Source organism: Electrona antarctica (genome assembly GCF_951216825.1).
Source record: "Electrona antarctica genome assembly, chromosome: 9".
In the NCBI taxonomy this organism is placed as follows: domain Eukaryota; kingdom Metazoa; phylum Chordata; class Actinopteri; order Myctophiformes; family Myctophidae; genus Electrona; species Electrona antarctica.
The window spans coordinates 21647670-21675631 of record NC_136790.1 but is presented as its reverse complement, the minus strand read 5'-3'; the positions used below and the strand labels follow the sequence as shown (position 1 = coordinate 21675631).

Here is a 27962-nt window from a genome sequence, read left to right as displayed (position 1 = left end):
GAGACCAAAAAATACAGCCTTTTGCAAAAGAATCACCCACTACCCCAAAACAGTCACCAGCATGGTGTACCAGAAATGACTCGGGAAGCCGAAAACGTCAAGTTAAAATTTGTCTTTTTATTTTTCTTTAGAAAAAAGAAACTATCACAAGTTCATTTGGTTAATGTACAGTTTCTCTTCTCATAGTCACTTTAGTCTGTAGAACAGTTTGTAATTCTCATGCTGGAACATCAAACAACCCTCCCTCCTAACTTCACACACACCACTAATACAACATGACGGTATACAACTGGATTATCTTTTTTTTCTTTTTTCTTTTTTCTGTTTCGCATCTTGAGTATACATCATCATCATCTCAACTTCCAGAGCAAAAACAGTGAAATCACTTCTATTAAAATAAAATAAAATAAAAAAGGGGTCAAGAGTAGAAATCCCTGACAGCTTCACTGAGAGAACAGGAGAAATAGACAGAGAGAGAGAGAGAGAGAGGGGGGTTGCATGAGGTTTTACCCTGAACTCTTTGAGTGGTCTGGTCCGTACGACATGCACCTCCTATAGCGAGTGTTTCGTGTGTGTGTGTACATTTGTGGGGTTTTTTGGACAGCACCATAATTCACAATGTATATATAAGTTAAAGACATTCCCTGCCCTTGGAAGCCCGATTCATACTTTAGCCATACCACGATGTCACCGTGATTAAACATAATGTACCAAGCTCACAACTGTGAGCTTGGTACATTATGATCGGCTGTTTCCGGCATTTGACACGGTCGCACGACAACGGAGCATAAATTAGGCGAGGAAAACGTGAGAGAGAAAGCACAAAGTGGGGTGGCGGGGAGGAGGAGAGAATCTGGGTCAGGATGCGGAGTCAGCAGACCCTCCACACGCATACTGTATCGCATTGTCGGGCAGAAACCTCTCGTCCACAAATTTAAACGGTTTGTTTATGACTTTACGTAAAATGAACGCCCTGCGTGATCAGACTAGAGTGTCACACAGAAGCATCAGGAGGTTTGCCCACTCCATCCTGCAGTGTCTCAAGCTGGTCGATCTGCTACTTTTGAATTTGAAATCCTAAGAACTTAACAATTTTGGACATACAAGGTTTCCACCCGACAGTGGCGATAAGTATATGCTTTCTCTCTCTCTCTTCCTCTCAAAGGGCAGAACTGCATGCATGCTCCTTCGCAGTCGAAGAGAGCAGATTATAAGGGATGTGTCAAGTAAGTCTCCCTGAGAAAGACCTCTTCTTCTCCTCTGTACCATTAATTAAAAAAAAAGCAACCAACGTTCTGTGACACCAGCGGCCGGCTCCTGCCTGCTCCCATAACTCCTTCCCAATCCTCCTCCTGGCTTAATATACTGCCAAATGCCCTTCAGAATATCACACGCCACAAACCTTCCAGCACGACTTCTTGCACTTATCCTCCCAATGGCTTTTAGTTTAGAACTGTTGCTGGGGGGGAGGGGGCGCACATAAATTATATATTTGTTTTTCCACTTCTCACTTTCCAACAACTTTCCTGGTTAAATCAGCCTAAAAGTGTGTGTGTGTGTGTGTGTGTGTGTGTGTGTCTTGAGTGTGTGTGCATAATATACCGTGTGAATCTATACGTGTGTGTGCGTGTCTATCCCAGCAAGTCTTACACAAGCTTCATGCAAAGTAACTACCTTGCAAAGTACAGCGAGTAATCACGGTCACACACCTGCGTGAAAAGGTTAAGAGTGGAGTGAGTCCTCCCTCCCTTCACACTCCCTTCAGACTGAAATAGAGTCCCACACCTTCTCTATGACTCGCACACTAGTGTCACATACTAGAACACACACACACCACACACACACACACCCAATGCCATATTCTGGAGCAGGCATGCCGGCACCAGGGATCAGTAGATCAATTTTCTTTTTTTAAAGCGAGGGGTAGGATTCACGATTTCTTCCTAATCATCCAACCGTGCCAACTCAACGCATTGCTTTAAGGATGGCGTGGTGATTGCCATTTGTGTCTGTGTGTGTGTGCAGGGCCTAAAACTACAGCATGATTCACTATGAAATCAAGGGATGATCAATATTAATTTTTCTACCCGATCAGCTTTTATTGTAGCCCTTTTTTCAAGTTTCTGACAAAATTAATGAAATTGCCACTGTAAGCAGGGCAGTGGGATATCATTAGTGTAACATGATGGGTGAGGCAAGTGTCAGTGCAGATGTGCTCCGAGTGTGTGCAACCCATAGACGCTCACATGAGAACACGTGCACACACGCTCTCACACACACACACACACACACACACAGATAGAACATTCACATAAAACATCCACTCATGTACAGAGCTGTCCACTCATTTTCTTTTTTCTTATAAAGTCTAAAATCAAACCTTATCAAAGGCTGTCAGAGAGAAAAATCACACAGACACTCGAGGAAACTGCTGTAAAAAAACAAACAAAAAAAAACGTTTGTATCATCATTGTTCCGTCTCCTCTCTGACGTCGGCTAATATTAAAAATCACAACTGGAGGTGTCGACACCGCCTCGTATAAAACAAATAAAAGAACAACCAAAAAGGAGATTAAAACCTAAGCTCTGCCCCGGTCGGCCGTTCTCCTACCCCTCCTGAGGAGTGGAGAGGGGGATGAAGTGGCAGGGAGAGAGGAGGTATAAAATCTCTCTCTCTCTTTCTCAGTTTCTAGGAGACCAGTTTTGGCAGGACCGTGCGGAGAGGTATAGTCTCCCCTGAGTCTCCCATCATGTTGCTCCTCAGTTTGTTTGTGGCTGTAGTGGCGCCCAGGCTGGGCTTAGCCAAGATGGATGGGAAGGAGGTGCTGTGGTGCTCGGGCAGCCGCTTCACCGTCGGGCTCTTGTCTGGCCCGGGCAGGGGCTTGGGCAGGCGGCGGTACAACCAGGGGTGCCTGAGCGCTTGGCTGGGCGTGAGGCGCGTCGAGGGATCCCAGTCCAGACACTTCTTTATGAAGTCAGTAAATGTGGGGTCCTCACAGCCCTTGAGCGCAGCGCTCCACTCCTTGCTCCCCGGGGGACCCCTCATCTTGCCACGGCGGGAGCGGGACCCCGTGAGCACGGTGGCCCCCGTGGGCAGCGTGTTGGCGCCGCAGTAGCGCGGGTGGCCCTTTGAGTTGATGAAGTTCTTTGCCCGCTTGGCCTGCTCCAGGACCTTCTGCGGAGGCATGCCCAGCAGCTCCATGACACAGGCCAGCTGGTCGCCCTCGTCCTCGCCGGGGAACATGGGATATCCCGTCAGCAGCTCGGCCAGGATGCAGCCGAAGCTCCACATGTCGATGGGCAGGCCGTAGCGCGAGCCCAGGATCACCTCGGGGGCGCGGTAGAAACGAGACTGGATGTAGGTGTAGACCCGCTGGTGTTCGAAACAGCTGGAGCCGAAATCGATCACCTGGTAAGAGAAAATGGCCAGAATGGAAAACAGTCGTTATCATGGGTATATGGTGTAGTTAAGGCTTGTACACAATAGCACTAAAAAGGCAGTCCACAACCAACTACAAAGACAACGATAATGACGCGAGCATCCACTGATGAACAATAACGTTCTGTAAACACTGTTGAATGCGAGTGATGTGTTCAACTCGACATCCTGTAAATTCGGCTGAATTTTGATTGTCAGTGTTTCTATTGTTGATTCAAATTGATTTTTAAAGTGACCACAACGATATCATTCAACCACTGTTTGCGTCTTAGTTGTGTTGTGGACTCTGCCATTCACTTGGACCCTTAATGCACCTTCATTTCATCTGTCAGGTGGAAACCTAATATGTTGAAAAACTGTTACATTTCAGGATTCAAATTCAAAAGTAGCAGATAGACAAGCTCAAAACGCGTCGCTTCGCGCCCCATTTCGTGAGTATCAAAAGCAGCAGGATCTGCTGCTTTTGATACTTTTGTGTGCCGCTGTAGCGTGATCAAACACAGAACGTTAGCATATGGAGAATATAAGATGTTTCTGCCCGACAGTGACGATGTGTAAATCTCCCGATCGCATATGGTCTTACCTTGATGCCGCTGCGTCCCTGCTGCTTGAGCAGGATGTTCTCGGGCTTCAGGTCACAGTGGATGATCCGATGTCTGCTCAACGCCTCCAGACACTGCAGGATGGAGTGGGCAAACTTCCTGACCAGCGGTAGACTGAAGCCCTGGAACTTGTTGCGCTTGATGAGCTCGTACAGGTTCATGCTCAGCAGCTCGAATGTCATGCATATGTGGTTGCGGAACGTGAAGTTCTCCAGCATGTGCACCACGTTCATGGTGCCGTTGCGGTCCTGCTTGCGCAGGTGCTCCAAGATGCGGATCTCCTCCTGTGCCTGCCGGTGGAAGCGCTTCTCGTTGCGCACCATCTTTAGGGCCAGGTGCTGCTGCAGCTTGTGGTCGTACACCTTGGCCACCTGACCGAAGCTGCCCTTACCGATCACCTGGAAAGGCACGGAGAGAGAGAAAGGTGTTATTGGCATTCGAATACAAGAAAAACACAAGCCGAAACTCGTTTCCATTGTGGTCCACTCCATAAAAACACTCAATACAGAGAAAACTAACATAAGTACAGTCCAAACAGGACTTTAAAAAAAACCTGTATGGTATGTTTATTCCTCAGAAAAATAAATAGAAATGTCACTGAAGGAGCTTTTCCTTCTCCCTCATTTAGTATTCCATATCCTATGAATTATGCATATGTTTAATACTCCAGAATGTGCGTAATCCAAGAATATACGCACACCAAATCCACTACGTGACAAGAGCAAACCATGGGGAGGGAATCGGGTCTTGTTGTTTCATTCAACGTAACTGCTTACCTTCCTCATTCATTTAGTGAAACTCTGAATGTGTGATGTCACACCTCGCCTTAGTTGCGTTTCCCAGCGTAATTTTCATAATTGTAAAATTCTATATTAATGCTTTGGTACAGAGCCCAAGAAACTACCAGGCAAGCTTCAAAAAGACGAACCAAAAAAAGAAAGAAAAAAACAAACATTTGGAGGTGAGTGGGTCTTAATGTTAGGAACCAGATGGACCCTTTACAGGTCTGTAACTGATGGTTGGTCCATTTGCGCACACTCAAGATTGCCTTACCAAATTGGGAATCTATGAAATACAAAGCTAGGTCAGAACCACTGACTCCAGCTGTACTGGAAACAGTGCGTTATGTCCGTACCTTGAGGAATTCATAGCGGTAAGCCAGGTGACGTGTGTTTTATGTCCGTACCTTGAGGAACTCATAGCGGTAAGCAAGGTGATCGTGTGGGACGTGGATGTAGCCTCCCTGCTCGTCATCGTATCCACAGTTGTTGTTGCCGCCGGCCACGGCGGGCCTCTTCTTGGCGTTGGGTCCCAGGAAGTAGATCTCTGCGAAGCTGTGGACCTCCGTCTGCTCCAGGGTGGTCATCTGGGAGCGGTACTGCCTCAGAGCCTGCTCAGGGGTCAGGGGGCCGCACAGCTTGGCGCTCGCCGTACCGGAGCTGCTGTTGCCTCCGCTCCCAGTCCCCTGGGTGCCAGTGCCAGTGCCAGACGAGTCGCTGGAGCCCTTACTGGAGCCCGTGCTGCAGCAGGCAACAAAACAAAAAGTAGGGTTATACGGTTGTATAGGGATATTCTTGCGTTTGCATTGATTATACATATATTATGCAATGTTGAACTTTGGTAGAGCCTTGTGTTGTATACTGTAGCTAGCTACCAGTGGATGGTAAAAAAGGATGATAGCGATGTGAGCGAGAGATAGCTTTGCATTTGTTCATGTGCTAAAAGTGTGATTTTTGAACACTTGTTTTGCAATGCAAGCAGATGGAACGGAATCGCTACTTTCTCGCTCACCTAGCACAGAAGCAACCAATAAAGATAAGACAATATTTGGCCTTCTATCACGGTTAAGTATGTAGACCCATGATTGCCGTATTGCCAAACATGGAAAAGCAGCTCTAGTGGTATGGTTTCTCTCCTCACCTGTCTACACTGCGCTCCTTGGACAGGCTAGTGGACACAGGGGTGGGTTTTGCCGGCGCCTGGCCGGTGGTCCCGTTCTGGGTGGTTGCCGTGGTAACAGTGTTGACCTTGCGGTTGTAAGTGGTGTCTTCGTATAGGTACTTGACCTTCAGCTGACCACCACGCACCGCCACCTGATCCCGCATGACGCCCTTGTTACTCACCACCTGCGTGACCAGAGGGAGAGGAGAGAGAGAGAGATAGACATGTTACAGTTCATATACACTCTGGCCTCAAACTTGTGCAGGACCTATGATTGGGTGTAATTATTGTAGTTCATTTGCAGAGAGAAAACATGTTAGTTCATTGTGTTGGTGTGAATGTGTTCAATAGAGCGTGGAGGGGACCACTGTGTCAATGGAACGGAGAGAGGGGACCACCGTGTGTGTGTGTTGTGTGTGTCTGTCTGTCTGTCTCTGGCAGTTCCAGGTCAGGCTACATGCCACACTGAAACACTGTGCAGAACACCACACACTTAAAAAGCCTGGGAAAACACTTTCCTGTGGGTCCGAGTTACATGAGATAAAAATCCATGGTGCCATAAAACTACAGAGTCAACATGCCATAATCATGCCATTTTGCAGAAACGGAGATGATGAGTAATGACAGCCATGTAAATGTTTGACACAGAAAACAGACAAGTTGCATTAGCTGGCTTTCACCCTCGACAACCAGGCCCCGGGACGAAACTATTGGAGTGTCCCAGCAACGGTGATCGATAGCAGTTGAGTGGTTAGAGCAGATTGATCACTTAAGCTGAAAGGAGAACCAGGGCAGGATTTGGAGAACTCTAAAGCCGCTTGTACGGCAGGCTAGCTACTGCAGCTGATGCCGTCATGTAAACACGGGGAGGGCAGGAAACCAACTTTCTGGCCCCCAAAAAAATCCAACCAACCAGCCCTCACTGTTTTTCCAACACAGGCTAGGATGCTTGGAATACCACACAACACAGATAAAAGCAGTTTACTGGTAGGCATAATTAACCAGGTTCTGGCTGCCTGTAGCTAGCATTCATTTCACAGTTCACACCCTGTACAGTCATGTACACCTAAACAGCTGTTGCTCTCAAGAGTCAGGACGACTATTGACTAATGAGCCACCAGCGGCGCTGAAGCCTGGTGTGGCTGAACCAGACGAACAAGATCGTGTTCCTGCTGACGAGAGAGAGGCCTGAGGGTTGACAGTAAAGGGCTTGATATTCTCCTCGCGCTGCAACGTGCTGTGAGCCTATAGATCTGCTATTTCGGTGCACTGTGCACCAAGAATAAATCAGGCATAACGCACTGATGCACACACACCAGTGTCTCCCCCAACCGCCGCACATGCAGTGTATGTATCCCACCACAACCATGCTTGTCTGCTCGCTGTCTATCTGATCTGCTAGCCGGTCGTTTTGTCCAAGTCCAGCCAACTCCAGGTCTGGACTGAAAGAGCTGCAGTTCTGTTTTAAACTGGGCCATCCCCAGCTTGGACATAAGAGAGAGCAGGCCAACAAATCTCTCACACACACACTGACTACAGCCTTGCTCCAGGGCCTGCCAATAAACAGCTCCGTTTCTGCCCGACCCAGGAATTCATTCTTTGTCTCTCACCAGAGGCAAGATCCCTCCGCATGATTATGGAGCAGAAGGGAAATGACAGTAATTAAAGTTGAGATGATACTCTTCTTGCGCTCCAGAAGCAGCGTCACTTGTTAATGCGATACGATGCCATAACACTCCGGCTTCTGTTACACACGAACCAGAGGCATGAAACTTTAAAATGCATAATTGTTCGCCATCCTTTGCATCAACACATTGTTCAAGTGGTGAGGTGGTTTTGGTTGGAAATAGTAAATGCATGGATTAAAGCAAAATAAAATCTCACGCCTCACAAATCCTAATCGTCGAGCCCCCCCCACACACACTAGCGTTGTGTTTCATAAAAGACTTACACAATATATCAAATAATTTTGATGTTTTGGTAGCCATACAGCCAAGCAGTTGAAGAAAGTAAGCAAGAGTCTTTAACCTTTACGAAATATCAGTGTTTCTGGAAGACTGAACATGTATTCTATTGCTAGTTTGACCACCTAAAATGCTCTTGAATCTTAAAATAACCCAAAAACCTAAAATAGCTGACATACAAGCTCACAATGAGTCACAACTCGTGCCAAATGACTGAAATCATTCGTGGCGGCTGAGAACTTAAATTCATTCAAGTAGTAAAATTCATAGTAGATGACGTAGTCGTAGACAATATACATAAGCAGTTGCCATTGTTTTTTGCCTCTACTGCTAGGAGTGGAGAATAAGATAGCAGCTCCTCTGACTCACTAGACTATAGAGCCTCTGGTTTTGACTTGTAGAAAACGTTGCCAAGCAGGCCAGGGGCAGAATCCAGGTCAGTTGATAAAAGAAAACTCAACAAGGAAACATAGTCCTGAAGCAGGTGTTGATCTGATCCAATGACAGACACACGCACACATACACTGTACACACGTTCCTAAAATAGATGAGGCATTTGGGACGAAATTTCCATTCATGCAAGCATTTAGTCTTAACACACATGACAGAAGACCCATTACAGACCCTAGGTCCCACGCAAACGTTGACCCTGCCGTACTGTGTAGAATGGTATGGCATTGATGGAACCTGTTTGCCCTTCATAAATAACTGAGGTTTAAAACTGTGAAAAATCTAAGATTTAAAGAAGAGGAGGTATAATGATGACGTATATTGACTGGCTAAGCAGGGGTGTAATACTGTAATTAGAACAGCACACAAGAGGGAGGGGGGTGTAAATCTGGATTTTCAATACCGAGTACTGAGTCCTGCTGAATGACACTGACAGGGGTTGAGTTGACATTGTAACCAATAACATATATTCCATAGATTCTATGGCATAGAACAGTATACATTCTCTTTTCAGCTCTTAACCTTGCGTGTTTTGCATTTTTATTTGGATTTTAAACTCTGATCAAATTAAGGGGTCTTAAAAGTTACTACAGGGGCGTCTGGAATTTTTAAGTGTGATTTAGTTTTTTACATTAACCATTTGAACCTTCAGCCCCATCCTGAGGGGAACATTAGGTGAAAATAGCAGATCTACAAGTTCACAATGCCTGTTGTGAGCTTGTAGATGGGCCATTTCCTGCAAAGAGGTTTGGTGTAGAGGGAGGGAAAAAAAAGAGCAGACCAAGAACAGAGTAAAAGGTCAACATTACTAAGTTTTGATGGTGGTTAAATGTCTGAAAATAGACATTATCATGAATCCAACATACTGATGACAGTGCTGTCAAACAAGTCTATGATCTATGAAAAAGTTGAATTAATCCGGGAATTTTTTTTACAATACGCCCACTACATATTGTAGAAATAGTGGACGGCCCCTGCTTTGCCTCTTTCTTAGCCAAGGGGTCCTCCTTGGCCTGAACAACGTTGAGGACCCCTACCCCAGAACACATATTCTGTGACCGAGTGAGCGAGCTCAGAGAGCAGCGTTGGATTTCAGTCCACCAGGTGGAAAATGTACAGCGTTGAACAGATGGTGGGGGAAACACCGCTAATCTCTCCATGGTCACGAGACTCACCTAAGCACGCGTTTCTCCCTCGACCAAAACACACACATACACCTCTCATGTGTGTGCCTCGGCTCAACGTATATACATTACACAAAAAACACACAGTTTCAGAACAGTATGATGGTGCATTTGTGGCCCCCTCTCTAAAAAACAAACCACGGGTGTGATGACAGAGTTCACCTAAATGCCAAAGAGCAAAAGGCAATTCTGTGTGTACTATGTACACAATGAAACACAGGACTGGCCAGTGGGCTACCGGCAGTCACGTTCAGCACATGGCATGTGAGTGAGTGGTTGAGTGAGTTGAGTGAGTGAGTGAGTTGAGTGAGTTGAGTGAGTTGAGTGCGTTGAGTGCGTTGAGTGAGTGAGTGAGTGAGTGAGTTGAGTGAGTTGAGTGAGTTGAGTGAGTGAGTGAGTGAGTGAGTGAGTGAGTGAGTGAGTGAGTGAGTGAGTGAGTGAGTGAGTGAGAGCGAGAGAGAGAGCGCGAGAGAGAGCGAGCGAGCGCGAGAGAGAGAGCGAGCGCGAGAGAGAGCGAAACAAAGCGATACAGAGAGAGGGAGAGTAAACACGAAGGCAGAAGAATGGGACTAGAATAGAAAAGTAGGCCTAAGCTCTATGCATGGCCCACACTGCTGGAGGATTACATTAGCCAGGTCGAGATGAGGAGGACGAGGATTGTGGGTAATGGTGAGTGGCAATTTGTTTGTGGGTCAGATTTTCAAACCCAATAAATCTTTACAATGCACGAGACCAGCCCTCATTTTCCATGCTGGCACCAGCGGCATGTGAGGTTGTGTGTGTGTGTACGTGTTGCTGTCCGAGTTCAGCGCACATGCATTTCTATTATGAAAAGGGCTAACGCTGATCTATTAAAAACAATAAAATAAAACATTTGCATGTGAAAATGAACATGCAAATGCTCTGTTGGTCACTTGGTCTATTATTTTCTTTAAACTGAACTCACTGCATATATGCTTTAATTTGATAGTGAATCACTGAGTTTAAGATCCAAATAAAAATGCAAGGCATGCAAGGTTAAGAGCTGAAAAGAGAATGTATACTCAGTCAGCATTCTGGCAAGAGTTTGGAACTCAGTCCCAGATTGTGGATAGCAATTATAACTCTTTGAGCAAAAAAAAGAAAAGAAAAAAGAGCAACATGAGGGGAGGCACATCTCGAAAACATGCACCCAAATTAGTTTGAACAGATGTCCAAACAAGTAACTCCATCCAAACTGCCAGGTCTCAAATCCTACTTTACACCAGCTTGCTATCTGCAGCACAACAAGAGGCTTGCATGAAGAAGCCGACTACAGCCTGAAAGTTGGTTGATTTCTGACAAACATTTCATTTTAAATATATATTTGAGTATAGCAGAACGTGTGTGTGTGTTTTTCCAATGTTGCACTACTGTGTGAGTGCAAAGGTATAATATTGAAAATCCACAGTGGCATTGCCATGAACATCTACAGCGTTAGGTACCTAGCAATCGGTCAACATGCCTGTATATCATTTCATTAAAGACTACAAAATCCATATTTCCAGTGACTCCTTCCTGGTCTATTGATTTTATCATCAATTACCATGAATGGGGGCGGAGCCAACAGGCCATGATGGGCTGTGTGATGATGAGGTCTTCAGTCAGATAATTTGTTAGAGCAAGACATTATTCACTCACAAGCTTCACAGCTTCCGTGATGTATGAAGTTGTGCACTTCTGAACTATAATAAACTAAATATAAAATCTCCAAGGGTTTGCCATTTTTGTTGACTACTTTGTGTGTGTTCTCTTCGGTGGACACAGAGGTCACTCAAGACTCGACAGTGGCTCCACTGGTTCTGGCGCAACACAAATATTCTAGCGTACCCTCTGGCCGGCACATTTCACACCTTAATGAATGACGTGACAAATGATTTAGTCAAGGAGAAGATGAACCACATGGTGTCTTGGGGATTGAGGAAGTTAAGGACAGGTGGGGGGTGGGGGTGGGAGGCTAAAGAATGGACTGGGGCCTTGAGCAGAGAATACCCCACTTAGGAACAGGATGTCTGGAGATTCGACATGTTTCAGTACAGGATATAAGGACTGTGTGTGTGTGTGTGTGTGTGTGTGTGCCCGCGCATGTACACACCGTGTGTTTAGGCATGGGAGGTAGGCCAGACGGACTGTTTGTATCCACGTCTTCTTTGAGGATGTGGTCTGTTCTCATGTACGAGTCATACAGACCATCCCCGTGGCGAGGAGCTGTGGGAAGCAAACAGATGTGCATGTTAGAATCTGAGAAAAGGGACAGTCAAACCTACAGAAGAAAAGTACTGAATGCAACTGCAAGTGGCGGCTTTAGACAACTGATTTCTCAAGGACACACAATCCTTGCAGAGAGAAGCACTCTGAGTCAGAGGCCAATTGATTATTTCTCCAATCAATCAACATCGATTCCAATTTTTGCTCCCTGAAGACCAAACGACATAGCTCGGTGTGATCCCATCTCTCTCCAGGGGTAACATAAGCAAGCTAGCCCAAATCCATATACACCTATATACCGATAATCCAATGACGTAAAGACTACCACAGTGTGGGCCAAATCAGCTGGTTGCAAAAACCCAATGTGAGGATATGTAGTACCAGCCAAAGGTCCAGGACCCAGACACTGGACCAGCTTAGACAGGGGCTTAGGGTCCTACAGAGCTAGCGCTGCAAGTGGTATTATTGGCCTAATGGGGGTAACAGATGCCCCAGTGACGACAGCATCTTTCCGTCTGCCCATCTGTCCATTCAGGCCTCGTTGTGCGCTGGACACACCAGGTGTGTTCAGACAGAAATAGAGCCATTATATGGAACGATGATGGTGCATGCCACTGAATAATGCCACATGCAAGCACCTCAGCGACAGTCAGTGAAAACCCTATAATGCAGAATGACAAAGTAATCAGGTGGTGAAATGAGCATTTGATGACAGTGGGAGGAACCCAGAGTTAGTCAAATGCCAAAGCCAGTCCACCACCTGCTCATCTCAACCATCAGTTAGCACATCTGCTACATGTTGGTTCTGGTCGGTAGGAAATTAGCAATAAACGACAGACAGTTTCTGTCGTCCTAAGCCTAATGAGCAACCTAGCTCATGCATTGAGCTGTTAGGATTCGGTTTGCTCGTTCCAAAAGCCCAAATAGGGCAGAGCCATACTTATGGGGTTAGCCATACATAGTAGCCTGGCCCTAGAGAGTGCTGTAACTAGGTTCAGGTGCGTCAGAGCCTGGGTCCCAAGTGCTATTGCGCTTGTCAACAGACAGGAGCGACTAATCCTGCTGCCTGGATACAGAGGCATTAGACCTGCACAAAGCAAACAAGCACATTAATGCTCGGCACACATTCATGCTCATCGAGCAGAGCACACAACTCCATTAACCCTCTGCAAACTCACTCTGTGCTCAGCAGTTTCCCCTCACATTACAGCATCTAACTCCACGTTCTGAACAAGCATGCCAAGAATGTTGGCAAGAACAGAACCCAAACCTGTACTGTGTACACACAGCCAAAACATCTACTCGTCTAGTCCCCCAAACATTGTTTGGCAAATGGCAGCATGTCACTCACACTCTTACACACACGCCAACAGAATCCTCCTGATAGGGAGACAGCAGAGCAGAGGGTAAAAGGAACAAGGTTCATGCAAACATACAGCAGATCATATGTCATTAAACAGGACGGGGGAAGGGGGAGGGCAATCGAGCAGCACCGAGAGTTGAGCGCTTCCTGTCCTCCTGTTCCCAGTATTCTTGAACAGAATGTCCCCTCAGACAGAACCAGTCCTGCAGCCGTTTCATAAGGCAAATTATTTGACATTGTGGGAAGTTCTACTTATAACCAAACTGGTGACGATACACCCCACCACAAAACACAACTGTAATTTAAAGTTAGCCTAAAGTTAGTTGTTATCAATTAATTACATTGTAGATTGTATCCTTGGTGAACCCTAGCTGATTAAGCTTGTGAGGGCTATTCTAAAGTCAGGGCAACGGATTAGCATATAATACAGTACAGACAGAACAGTGTTGTTGTTTGGTCTGTGTTCCAAATGTTTTCCAACGTTGTGTATCCCACAAATCTGTTCCACAGAACGACAAGGAAGGAACTGACATTCAACTCGGACAGCACAGCAACCCAAAAGAGACAAGTCAACGCAGTTTAATAAGAATCCACCACATTGCACAAGATATTTCTGTAAATGTCAGAGTTGCCTGGGGCGAAATAAAGCGCCTTGGGGCTTGGTTGCCACTGCAGCTAGTGTTTATGTCGTCAGCACACAGTAGTTAATAAAAAACTGTAATCAACAATTCGAGGCCCAGGCAGCAACAGCTTGGTCAACAACAAAAAGCCAACAAAGTAACAACAATGGCCATAATAACACTTCAAAGTTTACCTGTTGCAATTGGGCCCTCCGGTTTTCTGCTTATTATCATCATGATTGCCGTTTAAATGTGATGCCAGCATCCGAAGTGTGAAAACAGAACAAAATCCCCACAGCAAAACAAAGTAGTAGAAAAGAAGGGGGGGGGAAACTAAACTAGCTTAGCCAAGTTGGCTAGCAGCATTCACACCTCTGCTGCTGCAAAGCGACACCACCACGACACTTCTCAAATCGACTTTTATCTCCCGTTTCGTGTTTGTTTTCTTGCCACGTCGTTCGGTGCATATTACTTTTTCTAACCCCCACTCTCCAGAAAACAAAAACACGTTCGCCCCACCTGGCTGGCTAGCTCACATTAGCCACCATAGCAACAGCTGCTGCTGCAGTAGTGGCCAAGTCTGTAAAAAAACAAAAGAAAAACTAAAAAAAACAAAAGTTTTGGGGGGTCGTTTCCATCAGCTGGCTAACTGCCTAACTCGGTCAAGAGTAAACACAATGTTTAAAAAAGAAAAAGTCAAAACGGAGCTCGATGAGTCCAAATACGAGTGTTCCGCCGCGTGCGGCCGCCCCTAGCCTCCGGTCTCCGTCGTCTCGGTCTGGGAGCAGCGGCTCTCCACACAACCATCCCCGGGTGCTGCTTCTAGTCCTGGTTAATTGGGGACAGCTAGCTTGTCGCTCGTTGTTGATGTGGCTCCTGGTCCTTTCGGGGAGGGCGAGTGGCTGGCTGCGCCTCCTTCTGATAACGGCTTAAATAATGTCCCCGATCACCAAGGGGGAGGTGTCCGCCGTCTAGTCTGCGGGACAGTGAGGAGGACAGGACAGGAACAGCTTGTTGGACCTCTCTAAAAAAAAAAGCAGCGCAAGGCGCTCCGCTCGCTAGCTGCACGACGACGAGGTCTCCGCGGGGCGATACGCCATAATCACCCGCACGAGCATCGGCCGAGAACCGTCCGGAGGAAAATCCGACGTATTGTTAGTACCGTCGTGCCCGTGTAATAAACACAGTGTGCTGTCATTGAATTAATCCGTATTCTGTTGCGCTCTGTTCCGTTCTGACTGTACTGTTCTCAATCTCAACGGCTCCTCTAATGTATTGTTGCTAAGGAAGGAAGGGCGTCTTCTTCGCTGAGCTGCTGCTGCTGCTCCGTGTACAACAGAGGGTGGAGATTCGAACAACGTCGTCATCAGGGCGGGGCGAAAATATCCGATCTACAAGCCGCCAACGGCGTGGCGAAGCGACGCACCGAGAGCTTATAAATTGGCTGTTTTCGCGCAGCGCGCGTGCGTGCAACTAAAAAACAAAAATAAAAGCTACCATCTTGGCTCAAGTGAAAGGGTGTCCCCCAGTAGGCTAAACAGTGTTCTGCTGCTCAACCACTGGTGGCTCGCTGGGCAATAGGCATACCGGTACATACATGATGCAACTGTGCAGTGCACACACAGCACAGGCAGTCAGGCACTGTAGCTTTATTTGCTAGTTTACATTTTAAAATGTATTAAGATAATGTAAGCCACACACCCACACATTCCCTAAGGCCTGTAATATATGACTTAACACAGAATTATGTCGCATAATCAAGTCCTATCAAGTGCATATGTCCACACATTGTATACTCTGAGTGGTTGGTCATTATTTTAGTTAAGTTTATTGCAAATATAGCTTCACCCTTTGGTGGTAAACTCAAGCTAGGATTGAAACAGGAGAAGGCATGGCGAGATATACAGCATGGCTAGATATAGTAAGGACCGGAGCAGGGCAGGCAGGCAGGGAAGAGGGCAGGCAGTGAGACAGGGCCAGGCTGCTGAGATGGAGCGACACAGGGCTAAATTCAGACGGTGATATGTGGCTTGGAGAGAGGATGATGCTAAAGTTAGCTCTTTCTCAGAGGCGAGAAGAGGGGTCTGTCTATATTTGCTGCCATAAATAAGTACACTGACACACTTTGAATCTGACCTCTGGGCACAAGCCAGGCAGGCCCTAAGGCCAGCTTGCTTGGCCAGGGCTGATTATTCTTGGATGGTGGCGTATAGAGAGAGTAGGGTGACAATACTTTTCAAATTGATCTCTGCTTATTGCGGCCTTCCTTCCATAGCAGTTCCAAGGCTTATAAGCCAAGAGAAAGTATTCACCGCCCCATGTATTCACAGACGCACTGGGATATCATGGGACCTGCAGGTGCAAAAAAGTGGTCCTCCTTGTGGGGATTGGGCTCAGTCTCAAGGCAAAGCTGTATTTGGTCTCAGATCCTGTGTGACAGACATTGCTATCTGTTTGTTCTTTAGGCTAGAAGCTTGAGTTTGGAGGAGGCACTTTAAAATCTCACTGTGAGTTAGCCGCAATTTGCAACTCTAGATTTTTTTATAATGGGATGAATCTAGAGTTGCAATACCCTCCATTGACTCCCCACTCATCATTTTGCGTTTGCGATCTGCTTGTCTTAAACGACGTTAAACTCACCAACATTGCAGCTGTAGTCCAAGCTTGAATTATTCTCTTTCAATCTGCAAAGCTTGTTTTTCATAAAAATCCCCCGTAGACATGTTATGAGCTACTTTCTGTCAAGAAGAAGAAATGTTGGAGTTTGGAAGCGCTCGTTTGTATTAAGGGGTCGCGCTGCTGCCTCCTGCATTATGTGCAAATGCGAATCAGATGCATGCAGGGACGTTCAGTGACTTACGACGAGCGCTTCCAAACTCCAGCACTGCACAGAATTTCTTGACAGAAAGTAGCTCATAACATGTCTACGGGGGATTTTTATGAAAAACAAGCTTTGCAGATTGAAAGAGAATAATTCAAGCTTGGACTACAGCTGCAATGTTGGTGAGTTTAACGTCGTTTAAGACAAGCAGATCGCAAACGCAAAATGATGAGTGGGGAGTCAATGGAGGGTATTGCAACTCTAGATTCATCCCATTGTAAAAAATTCTAGAGTTGCAAATTGCGGCTAACTGTGAGTGAGGTTCATGTTGCAGCTCTCCCAACAAAACAAAAACACTTGAGCAGACAGCGCACGCACGCACGCACGCACGCACGCACGCACACGCACACGCACACGCACACACACACACACACACACACACACACACACACACACACACACACACACACACACACACACACACACACACACACACACACACACACACACACACACACACACACACACACACACACACACACACACACACACACACACACACACACACACACACACACGATTATTAGAAAACAGTAAATGCTATAAAATACAAATGCTTATGCTCTGCATCTAGTAGGTTGTAATACCTCCCAATTGCCCCATTGACAGCCCATTCATGAAAAAGAGTGAGTCCTGGGACGAAGAATGCCTGCCACCTGCTGGTTACTTGACAACAGCACACATATATGGGCAGCTGGTGAATTATACTTGAAGTGAAGACACTTGACTTATAAGGTTTATACGTATTATATGCCCGCCCTATTAGACCCATTATCAGACATCGTCACAATGATTGATAAGAACCAGTATTCTCGCGCACTGCAGGCCAGCACCAAAAGAACCCGATCGTTCATGAGATGCAATGGAAAATTAAGTGGCCACAGCACTCACGTGTAATAGTAAAAGTGATGCATCCGCATTCCATCAAACTTTCATTCAGGTGAGGTTTTCGTCCCGTGTGGAACAACTTGGACCAATTAAGGTTTAGGAATTGATGTTTACCGTTATCTCTTGCTCTTGATACAGTATATAATCCTTGCTTTCTGTTGTGTGAAAACAATAATTGGGACATTTTGGATTCTCAAAGCACTTCTCCAAGTTATTCCCCAAACAAACCCCACCTGACCTCCTGTCACATTTGCTATAGCGCAGCTGCAGCCAATCAAATCTAATTTATGCTCTCCGTTGCGCGAAGGCGTTAACTGAAACCAGCCTACTAGCGCTCCCAAAAACAGGTTAGTCAGTGTCAATGTTCGTAAACAAATAATTGGTCTATACATTGGCTATTCCAGATCTTTTTTTTTGTCCTTTATTTTTTTTTATAAATATCTGGATCCTGGACCACAACCAGTTTTCACAGATCCAAGCATCCAACTAACATTTGTCTTTCAGCTGTTTGTGTTTGTAATAATACTAATAATAATACAAAAGCAAACAAATTCACAGTCACAGTCATCCGTGTCTATTCATATTATGTTTGCAACATACTGTTTGCAACAGCATGCGATATTAGTGGTATAACGATTCATAATCAACAGGTCCTCAGGATCAGCCTTCAGCCTATTAAGACTTTACACAGGTACTCCAAAATAATGCATTGCTTGTTTTTTGTGTGATCTGGATGTTGTTGGGTATGTTCTGACTGCTTTATATTTAGCTACTGTGCAGGAGATGCTGTTTAAGGTCTCATGACCTCTGAGAGGAACACTGCTTTCATTCATTTATGTTATTAATTATTTAGCGTTTTAAAATGCCATTTCCAAAAACTCTACAAGAAATGGAAGCAACAAAGAAAAAACACCAGATGACGTTATTAAGGGGATGACCTTTTTATTTCATTCAGATTCTCTGTACAGTTCCATTGTTCATTTTTTTACACACAGAACTACAAATAAAACAAAATAAGCTGTGGAAAAGCAATAAACATTCACCTCCTTGATATCTTCCCATACTGTGTGGGGTTGAACCACAAAATAAATAACACACGCACACACACGCACGCACACAAACTAGCCATGCCTGCACACATAAACAGGCATACAAAGAGGTACATGGAACAAAAAGGCACTGGCAACAGGAACAGCATGGACACAGAATGTTGTGTAACAGTATAGGGACACAGAATGTCGTGTAACATACAGAATGTTGCAGGGATACAGATCTTAAGGGCTGAGTTCAGGAAGATGCTGATGGTCATGTGCTTATGAACAATAAAGGGCCTCATTCAACAGCAGCATTTCCTCGTGTAGATTGATTATTAAAGTACACTGCAAAACTCTGGGGCGTCAATTCAACTATTAAGAGAGTAGAATTGGATCCTTGCATGTCAATTTGTGCACTGTCAGAGTTGAATTAACACCGATGTGTGAAATGTCCTGGTAAAATGAATTGAATGCATGAAACATGCATTTCAAACGCTTTCCAAGACTTGTGACCATGTTTTTGATTACATAACTACGGGTTTCTTGTGCATCTTTCTTTCCTGATAAGTGAGGCCCAATGATAAAACAGATATGCATTATCCAACATTATTTACATACTGTACCACAGTCACCTGTCAGGATGAGCACACACAAACCGATGTGTAATAATGGTACAAAAACAATAAGGATATCTATTTTAATCGTAATACCAAAGTTAATCTTTCACACTATTTTTTCCATATCTCTACATATATATATATAGTATTATATACATATGCATCACAAACACAGATTTTCATTGGTACATCATAATCATTTTCCATGGTTTGAATTCCCTTATATGAAAAACACAGCAATGCATGCCCTACTTTCTTTATTTTCTACAGAGTCATGGGCCATTCTGTATAATGTGCAAAAAAACCTAGGGTTAACCTATAAATATGTCATTTCTAAACACAAATACCTCTTAAAATGTCTCTCTACCCTTTAAAGCCCACTCCACTGATCTGCCCCCATAAGCTTTGGTGTAAAAATCCGTTCACATTCAAATACAACCCATGATGTGATAACAAGGTAAAGTGTACTACTGATAGAGGCTGAACGCTGCCAGGGGGTCATGGAACGCAAAGAGAAGAGAAAGTCACAGTTATGCTGTCTGCAGGTATTTTATAAAAGGGAGGGCGTACTATACTTGGGCCATTATCTGGGCAGAACTGGACAACCTCCCTGCAGCTTTAGTGATACAACACACATGTCTGCCTGTTCCAATGACTGATTTTCACTTTGTTGCACGCCAGTGTCACTTGAAAACCACTGATCTACAAGCTCAAATGCATTGCGACACGCCATGAGCGTGCACTGTGCAGATCAGTTATTTTCGCCATGCGACACCGACGTGCAACTATAAGTATAAATCAGACTTAAGTCAAAGCACTAGTCGTGTCTATGCCAGTGAAGTCTTCTAGCATGGCTCACGGGTACAGGACACACCCTCTGGTCACAATAGGCCTGTCAAGCAGAGATAATGTTGGGTGGGCCACCAATGCCATTGCACGACACCCTTCGGGCAGAGTTTTTTTTGGGAGGGTCCACAGCGAGACCCCTCCACCCAAAGTGTAGGGCTTGTCATTAGTTAAACACAGGGTCCCTGAGAACAATCGGCAAACAAAGCACTCTGTTCGTTCCACTCACCCCAATCATGGTTTTATCACCCACAGTAAAGCCTCCCACGCATCCTAAAGTATCGTGTGTGTATGCCATTGTTCAAAACCTCGCACCCAATCACTGTGATTGGCTTAAGAAGTAGGGGGAGTGTGGAGGGAGCACTCGTGTTGGTTCAGAGGATAATCTATTCCGTCCACCACGGCTTGCCAACTCAGACTGTGCACTTGTTGGCGCGCCTGCCGTGTTCTTCAATCTCAAGCGATTTAAAATGTAATTTGTAGTAAAACCCTCGCAGGACGACAAAAAGGAAGTGCGGCCGCCAAATGATTGGCTTAGGAATGGCATACACGCTACAATACGTCACTGGCAACCTTGTTCGCTGTAAACTTTTCCTTCTTGAACAGAGCCATGCTTGGACAAGACGTGATAAAATAATAAAATCCGCCGTCGCTCACATCCGAGTTATTATCACACATTCCAAAAGTTACACCGAGTTATGATTGTCCTTCCTGCCCAAGAAAGATACTACTGTATAAAAAGATACGCGTAGAGATCCTCCTCTGTTGCAAGTCTAAGTATTCTGTGCAGGCGCGTTGGGGACAGGAGCAGAGGGGAGAGTCATGCATAAGTAACACTTGCAGTAGCAGCAGCAGTAGCAGAAAAAATAAGGATAATAATACAAAGATTTTCAAAAAGAAAAAAGAAAAGAAAAAAAGACCACATCGTGTCAGTCCCAACCGAACTGACGTCCGGTGATCTGAAGCCAAGGTCTTCCTCCATGTGCCTCATTGGAGCTGCAAAGGCAATATCTGTCCGGTCATCTGCCAGAGCACACGCACGTGCAGATACACACACGCACGTGCACGCGCACACACACACACACACACACACACACACGCACACACACACACACGCACGCGCGTGCGCAACTTCCACACGCATCTCTCGCATCCATCCCCCGATTTTTCACTTCAGCAGGTGGATGGAACGATGAAATGATCTGAATGTGTCCTGAGAAAATGTGTATGTGTGTATGGGTGTGTGTGTGTGTGCATGTGTGTGTGTGTGTTTGTGTGTGCATGGGGGGAGGGTGCACGTTTGTGGAGGTCGCACGTGTACACGTTCAGCTCTGCCTCTAGTGGTCTCCAAATAGACGGAGGAGTCAGTCATTTTAAAGGTTAGTCTCTCTTGGACTGGGGTGGACTGAGGTGGTATAAGGTCAGAAGGTGAGGGTCAGGGATTGTGTTGCTGTAGCGCCCTCTGTAGTTTCTGCCGGTACACGCCGTACTTGTGCTCCACAACATGCACGCGCTCCGCCTCCTCCTTCGCCAGGATGACCAGGAAGTTCTGCAGCTCGGGCAGCGAAAAGGCATGCCACTATAGGACAAAGAGAGAGAGAGAGAGAAAGAGAGGGAGAGGGAGAGGGAGAGAGAGAGAGACAGGGAGACAGAGAGAGATAGAGAGAAAGAGAGATAGAGAGACAGAGAGAGAGAGAGAGAGAGACAGACAGACAGACAGAGGGATTGGGGGAGAGAGAGAGAGGGGGGAAGAGAGAGAGGTTGAGATGGAAACAAAGACTTAGAAACAGATGATTACAGTATAAGCAAGTGTGGTTTGATTGATTGATATCATCATTGATCATGAAACATGATGTAACATATATCTGACCTGCCATAAGGACACAAAAGGATAACGCAAAAAGAGTTTGAGAACTACTGGTCTAACAAACCATCTGATCAAGTGGCTTTCAACATTTTTCATATCAAGGCCCATTATTTATTCAGCATTTGAGCCACGGAACCACCAAGTTTAGCCTCTCAGACCCAAAACTAAACACTATTTTGTTATTGGTGGATATGATTTTGGACACAATTCCATGCTGTATTGATGGCGTACCATAGGAGAGATAAAAGGCAAACATTGTATTCTACATTCTCTAATTGTGTAGACTTGGAGAGTAAGTAAAGCAGATGCTTAACTTTAACGGGTCCATTTGGACCATTTTACGCTCTCAAGAGTTAAAGATCTCTAAGGGTCCATTTTGGTTACCAACTCTCTATCAATTCTCTGGGGACCACCTGGAACCTCCTCAAGGACCACTGGTGGTCCCCGGACCACTGGTTGAAAACCACTGATCTGATCAAATGTGTCGTAGCCTCAGCTGGATCCCATTGTGGTCGTTAGTATGAGGTGTGTATGATGTCATGTGGTGTGGTGCTGTTGAGTGCATGAAGTTCATGATGAGCTAATGTGTCCCTGGTAGAGCTCTTCACGGATTACCCGATTCCGAAAATATCCGACAGGACCCGGCCGAGACCCGTACAGGACGGATCCATATTTTATCAAAATCACCTCAGGGCCAATGGTACGCAATGCATGTGTAGTGTACCATACTGCAAGGCAAGCCGGATGCCAGTGCGAGACTGATCTGAAAGTACCGGCATACAATTATGGATTCCTCTGACACACTTGTCCTCAATGAGGTGAAAGCAAAGCTTCTTTTTTTCCAACTTCAAATAAAACACAAGGACAACATCACGTGACTTCACGTCATATGTTGCCTGACATAATCTTATGTGATTACATAAAATGGTCATTTTTGACCAATAGGTCTGCTATTATTTGATAAAGTCCACATTTATATACGAATACAATGTTTTGAAGGGGTGTCTGTGTCCGGTCTGTAAAATCTCGCAAACTAATCGCATCTGGCAACAAATGTCACAGGTCCAATTAGGGTCCGGGGTCGATAAGAAAAAAAAGAAACGACTCAGAATCAGACAAATTGTGACGGATCCACTTGGGCTCGGTGCCCGAGTGGATTTTTTTGGACCCGTGAAGAGCTGTAGTCCCTGAGTGGATGCGCGTGTGTGGGCACGTGCGCATCTGTGTTCTCACCTCAACCTCTGTAGTCTCGTTCTCCTTCAGGACAAAGGTGAGCAAGTCCGCGTCTGTCCCTGCGACCAGCCTCAGGGCGAGGGGACACTCCCCCAGAGGAAGCTTCTGGAACAGATCTGCACACATGCACGCACACACACACACACTGATGAGAAACACACCATCTGGGCTGGGCAATATCGATTGCTGTCAGGCAGTAACCTCTTAGTTCCATATTTTAAAATGTTATGCCAGTGTATCAGATCTGTTAAGCTCGAAACACGGTGCTGTTTTGAGCTTGTAGATCTGCTAATTACTAAGTACTATTGTTTTTATGTAAATCCTGAAAAGTAACAGTTTTGGAATGTTTCCACCCGACAGATGATATCAATATTATGGTATGACGAGGCTACAAATCGTCTGGGATATTGTAATTTCTAAATAAAGTGTTGCCTTTTTCTGGTTTGAATCACATCAAATCTGTCTTTTCCTTTTTGTGTGTGTGTGTGTGTGGGTCACAATATCGATATACAAGGCTTTTTTATTTTTAATTGCCAACATATTGCGGTTCATTGGTCTCAGACTCACCCTGCCCGTCGCGGTGCGTCTGCCTGTAGAGGGCGAACTTGCGGGGATTGTCCAGCACCATGAACTTCTTCAGCAGGCCCTGGATGACCTCCTTGACCGTGGTGAAGGAGGCGATGTGGAGCTGCTTCACGCAGTCCGACGGCAGGTAGAACGAGGTCCTCCTGTCGCTCGCCACGCTCTGCGCCGCCGCTGCCACCGGCGTCCCCCCCTCGGGGCCCCCCTCCTCTGAGGTGGACGCCGGCCGGCCGGTGCACGGCGGGTCCCGCTCAGGCACCGTGACTGGCCGACTGAGCCTCAGGTGGACTTTAATGAAACCTGTATACGAACCGTCCGAGGCCTGGACACAGTGGACAGAGACACAAGACACATCTGATCAGTTGGTTACTTAGACCAGGGGCGGGCAACTTGGACGATGGAGAAGGCCACTATATTTCCACACTCACTCCAGATTGCATATTACTGTCATAGAAAAAAATAGCCGGTCTACAAGCTCAAAATGCGGCGCATTGCGACGCGTTTTGAGCTTGTGGATCTGCTATTTTTGCTACATTTGAATTTACTTATGTTAAGTTTATTAACTAAATACAAATACATTGGACATAAAAAAAGATTAACATTTTAATACTAGTCATTAAGCTACTAATTTTGACTGAAGTAATTAAAGCAGGTCATGTTTCCATGTTTGGAATTGTAACAGCTGAAATAAATAATATATCAATAACCTGAGGGCCACATTAAGTGAAGGTGGGGGCCAGTTGCCCATGCATGACTTAGACAACACACAAAGTCACGAGTTACTGCATTATGTGCACTGTAAAATCCCGAAGAGTTAAAGCTGCAATCCATACGTATGGAACCCACATATCGCCAAAGCCTGATCCAACCCTCCCCCCCCCATTTCATGTTTGTGTTGGGACAATGACGTAAAAGTGGCCAATGACATTTAATTTAATGTTTGTGTTAGGAATAGGATAAAGTTTGTGTTTACACAGACACTAAAAGCTGGACATAGCCAGATAGCACCAAAATAAAACGAATATAAGAAATGTACGTAGGCTAGAAGGAAATACTTCAACGTGTCACTCCTAATCTGGGTGTATTTCACACCTAGACAAACCCATCAACAGTCATCAATCATCTCCCATCCAGTTTCTGGACTGTTTCCGCACTAAGCTATGGGCCATTTCATTAGAATTCAAAGTCTGTCCACTTTGTTAACACCATGCTATGTAAATTCAATATTCACGTTGGGTATAGTGTAAGTACAATGAAGTGATACAAAGTATCTCTCTGCAGCTATGCTCAATCAAGTCACTATAGAAACCTAATTTGCACATGATTGAACAGAAAAGGGTGTGGTGAAGGACTTCACTTGTATGTGACACCACTGCATCTTATTACTTGCGCTCGCAGAGCGCGCAAGTATTGTGGTCGTGCTGGTACGAATGCATGTGTATGCTTGGTAGGTATTGATGGTGACATAATTAAGATATAGATAGAAGATTTTACCATACTTCAAAATTACGTCACAATTGACAGCCGACTTTAGTATTTACTTGCGCAAGCAGAGCGTGCAAGTAATGTTATTAGTCAGGTGCTACAATGCGTATGTCCCTTAGCAGCATATGATATGACGTCATATGCTGGCACATACGGAAGCAGACCGCGCAGGTATGTTTTCCTTCATGCTACGAAGCGTATGTCCCATGACGTGATGAAGATATGTACCAATGTCCCTTAGCAGCATAATGATATGACGTCATATGCTGGCACGGGACATACGGAAGTAGACCGTGCAGGTCTGTTTTGAGTAAAATACCACTTGAAATTCAAGAAAATAAAAAACATAAGAGAAACAGACGACTTTGAAATATCCGAACAAAAGAAACGGATGAAAGACGAGAGGAACGGTTGGTTATGCGTAACAAAAATCTCAAGAATATGGGAATACAAAAACTGAGATCAGCTAACACAGGGAAGCTGGCAGGACCTTCGCTAAAACATCCAGGACAATGTTCCACACGTCCCAGACTCTTCTCCCTTTTTGGTTCCAAAACTGTGGAATGAACTCCCAGTTGCAATTAGAACTGCAGACTCACTCTCAATCTTCCACCGTAATCCGAAGACTCACCTCTTCAGACTCCACCGTAGCCCGTGGCGCTTGCCCTAGCCTCAACAGCCTTGCAGGCTTATGAAAAGGCTAAAATGTGATTTAAATAGCATGTTATGTAGAGATGCCAGATCATTTTTGATTGTTTATTTTATATGGTATATACACAGGTATATTCTACTGTTAGACTGATGATAGGCTCCTGGTTTACCTATGATCCTATTATGACTTTCTATGCATCTGATGTATTACCTTGAGTTGACCTTGCTTTGGATTAAGAGTGTCTGCTAAATGCCTAAATTGTTAATTGTTTCATGTCTCCCGTCCCGGGCCAGGAGACCAAACATCTACCTGTGGGCTAGAGAGAATCCCTGTTGTGTCCAGAGAGCACAGTGCGCTCGTGAGCTTGAGTCAGTACTACTTGCCAACCAGTAGGTGTCCTACCCGACACCAGGCTCCAAATGTCTCAATGGAAGAGAAGGGAGACCACTCGGACCACACACACACATACACACACACACACACACATGTACTTGTATTATATTAAAGTAAGTTTCCGGATTGCAGCTTCCAATTAACACTCATTTATATCTAGGAAAGGCCAACGCACCAACTTCATGCCGTTCTCGGAGACTTGAGCATTGTACTCCTCTATCCTGGATCGCACTTCCTCCTCGGAGAGCGCCTTCGTCCCCGACACCTCGTTCTGTTTCGCCTCATTCTGCTGTAAGAGAGAGAGAGAGAGAGAGAGAGAGAGAGAGAGAGAGAGAGTCAGTAACCTTTCTTGGCTGTCAACACTAGTATCAATCCCATTATTAACCACCAGCAGATGGCGCTCTGCTTCAAACACACTTTAGGGTTAGGCACCTGTAGCAGAAGGACCAGCAGCACAGTCATCATGTCATCCTCACTGCTCATTCACTAATTCCAGAACATACACATCCTAAATGGATTATTATTGGCTCTTTTTGACAACGAAGGCTAACCAGTAACCACCTAACATTTACAGAACCCGTTATATTGTCATGGTTTTTTGTTTTGTTTATGTTTCCAACTTTCCATTATAACTGCACAAGCGCACGCACACGCACACGCACACACACACACTCAAACAAATGCTGCAATTTGTGTTGTGTTGTGCGTCATTTTTCAAGGAGTTAAGTTCCGAGTTGTGTGTTCCCAGAAATGTATGGAGACTAATCCAGAAGCAGCTATTTCCACTATTTTTGAAAATGATTGAAAATATATGAACGACATTTTCAACATGGAAATGATTATGACAATCATGACAATTATGCAAAAATAAATAATTGCGATTATGTAATAATTGCGACAGGCCTAGAGAGGATGGACTAAGATGAAGGGACGTTGGATGATTGAGGATAGGAGGGGTATAGTATAGGGAAGCACTTAACCAATTTCGACCTGAGATCAGATTCTAAAAATGTCTTCTACATCCTGACAGTTTTCTGAAAAGCTATGTTTCTATGTCAGTCGTTCGATTTTTCAAAAATAGCAGACCTACAAGCTACAAGCAGACCTACAAGCTCATAGCGCGCCACCGAGTGGCGCACTATGAGCTTGTAGATCTGCTATTTTTCAATAGCTAAAGCATGTCATAATGCTAACACCAAAAGGGGTTCCCGCCCCAAAATGGGTTAAAGGAGGCAGGAAAGATGGGGAGGCAGAATGAGGTGGTGGTGGATGGGGGGGTCGTTGAAAAGGGGTGAGGGATGATGATGATGAAAGCGAGGCTTGCTGAGCCAGCCTTAGCAACACAAGGTTTGACTGGGTTATTTATAGACGTGGTGGGATGCATCCTTCGTCGCTAACGGTGATTTCTCCCTCCTCTCTCTCGCTCCTCTCTCTCTCTCTCTCCCTCCCTCTGTTCGTTTGCTTTTTCTGGGGCATGAGAGTGGTGAGGCGCGGAGAGAGCAAGAGAGAGAGAGAGAGTTGAGAGAGAAGAGAGAGTGTGTTGAAAGGGAGAGCGAGAGAGATGAGAGAGAAGAGAGAGAGAGTGTGTGTGTTGAAAGAAAGAGAGAGAGAATGCAGGCCAAGAATGCTTGTATGTAAGGGAGTCCTCAGGGTGTGATGATGCTGATGAGAGTGAATCACAGCATCCTTCAGCAC

At 45.4% G+C, this 27962-nt stretch overlaps 2 protein-coding genes across 5 annotated transcripts in view; both read right to left on the bottom strand.

Annotated features, from left to right (window-relative positions):
- Positions 1 to 97: 97 nt before the first annotated feature.
- On the bottom strand, positions 98 to 17804 carry dyrk3 (dual specificity tyrosine phosphorylation regulated kinase 3). Of its 3 annotated transcripts, none has more exons than XM_079510889.1 (6): positions 17673 to 17804; positions 11694 to 11806; positions 5962 to 6167; positions 5228 to 5561; positions 4023 to 4439; positions 98 to 3409 (listed from the first exon to the last, which is right to left on the bottom strand). In XM_079510889.1, the coding sequence occupies exons 1-6, from the start codon at positions 17740 to 17742 to the stop codon at positions 2690 to 2692; spliced, it is 1860 nt and encodes a 619-aa protein (XP_079367015.1). In that variant the 5' UTR covers positions 17743 to 17804; the 3' UTR covers positions 98 to 2689. The 3 variants fall into 3 exon arrangements, with proteins under 3 accessions (XP_079367015.1, XP_079367014.1, XP_079367016.1); XM_079510888.1 differs by having other exon boundaries at positions 17562 to 17796; XM_079510890.1 differs by lacking the exon at positions 17673 to 17804 and adding an exon at positions 13984 to 15109.
- Positions 17805 to 18475: 671 nt separating this feature from the next.
- rassf5 (Ras association domain family member 5) overlaps positions 18476 to 27962 on the bottom strand; it is a 59859-nt gene continuing 50372 nt past the window's right edge. Inside the window, exons 3-6 of one of the 2 annotated variants that reach the window (XM_079510163.1) lie at positions 26443 to 26556; positions 23723 to 24059; positions 23156 to 23271; positions 18476 to 21634 (exon numbers count right to left, since the gene is read on the bottom strand). In XM_079510163.1, the coding sequence (XP_079366289.1) occupies positions 21491 to 21634; positions 23156 to 23271; positions 23723 to 24059; positions 26443 to 26556 (711 nt within the window). In that variant the 3' untranslated portion in view covers positions 18476 to 21490. The remainder of the gene's footprint in view (positions 21635 to 23155; positions 23272 to 23722; positions 24060 to 26442; positions 26557 to 27962) is intronic. The other variant, XM_079510164.1, reaches the window with a different exon arrangement.

Coding starts and splice junctions, on each gene's coding strand:
- dyrk3 (XM_079510888.1), bottom strand. CDS start 17,742: ATGTCCCAATTATTGTTTTCACACAACAGAAAGCAAGGATTATATACT. Junction 6,168..11,693: donor CTCCCATGCCTAAACACACG/GTGTGTACATGC, acceptor CTGGTCACGCAG/GTGGTGAGTAACAAGGGCGT. Junction 4,440..5,227: donor ACCGCTATGAGTTCCTCAAG/GTACGGACATAA, acceptor GTGCCTTTCCAG/GTGATCGGTAAGGGCAGCTT.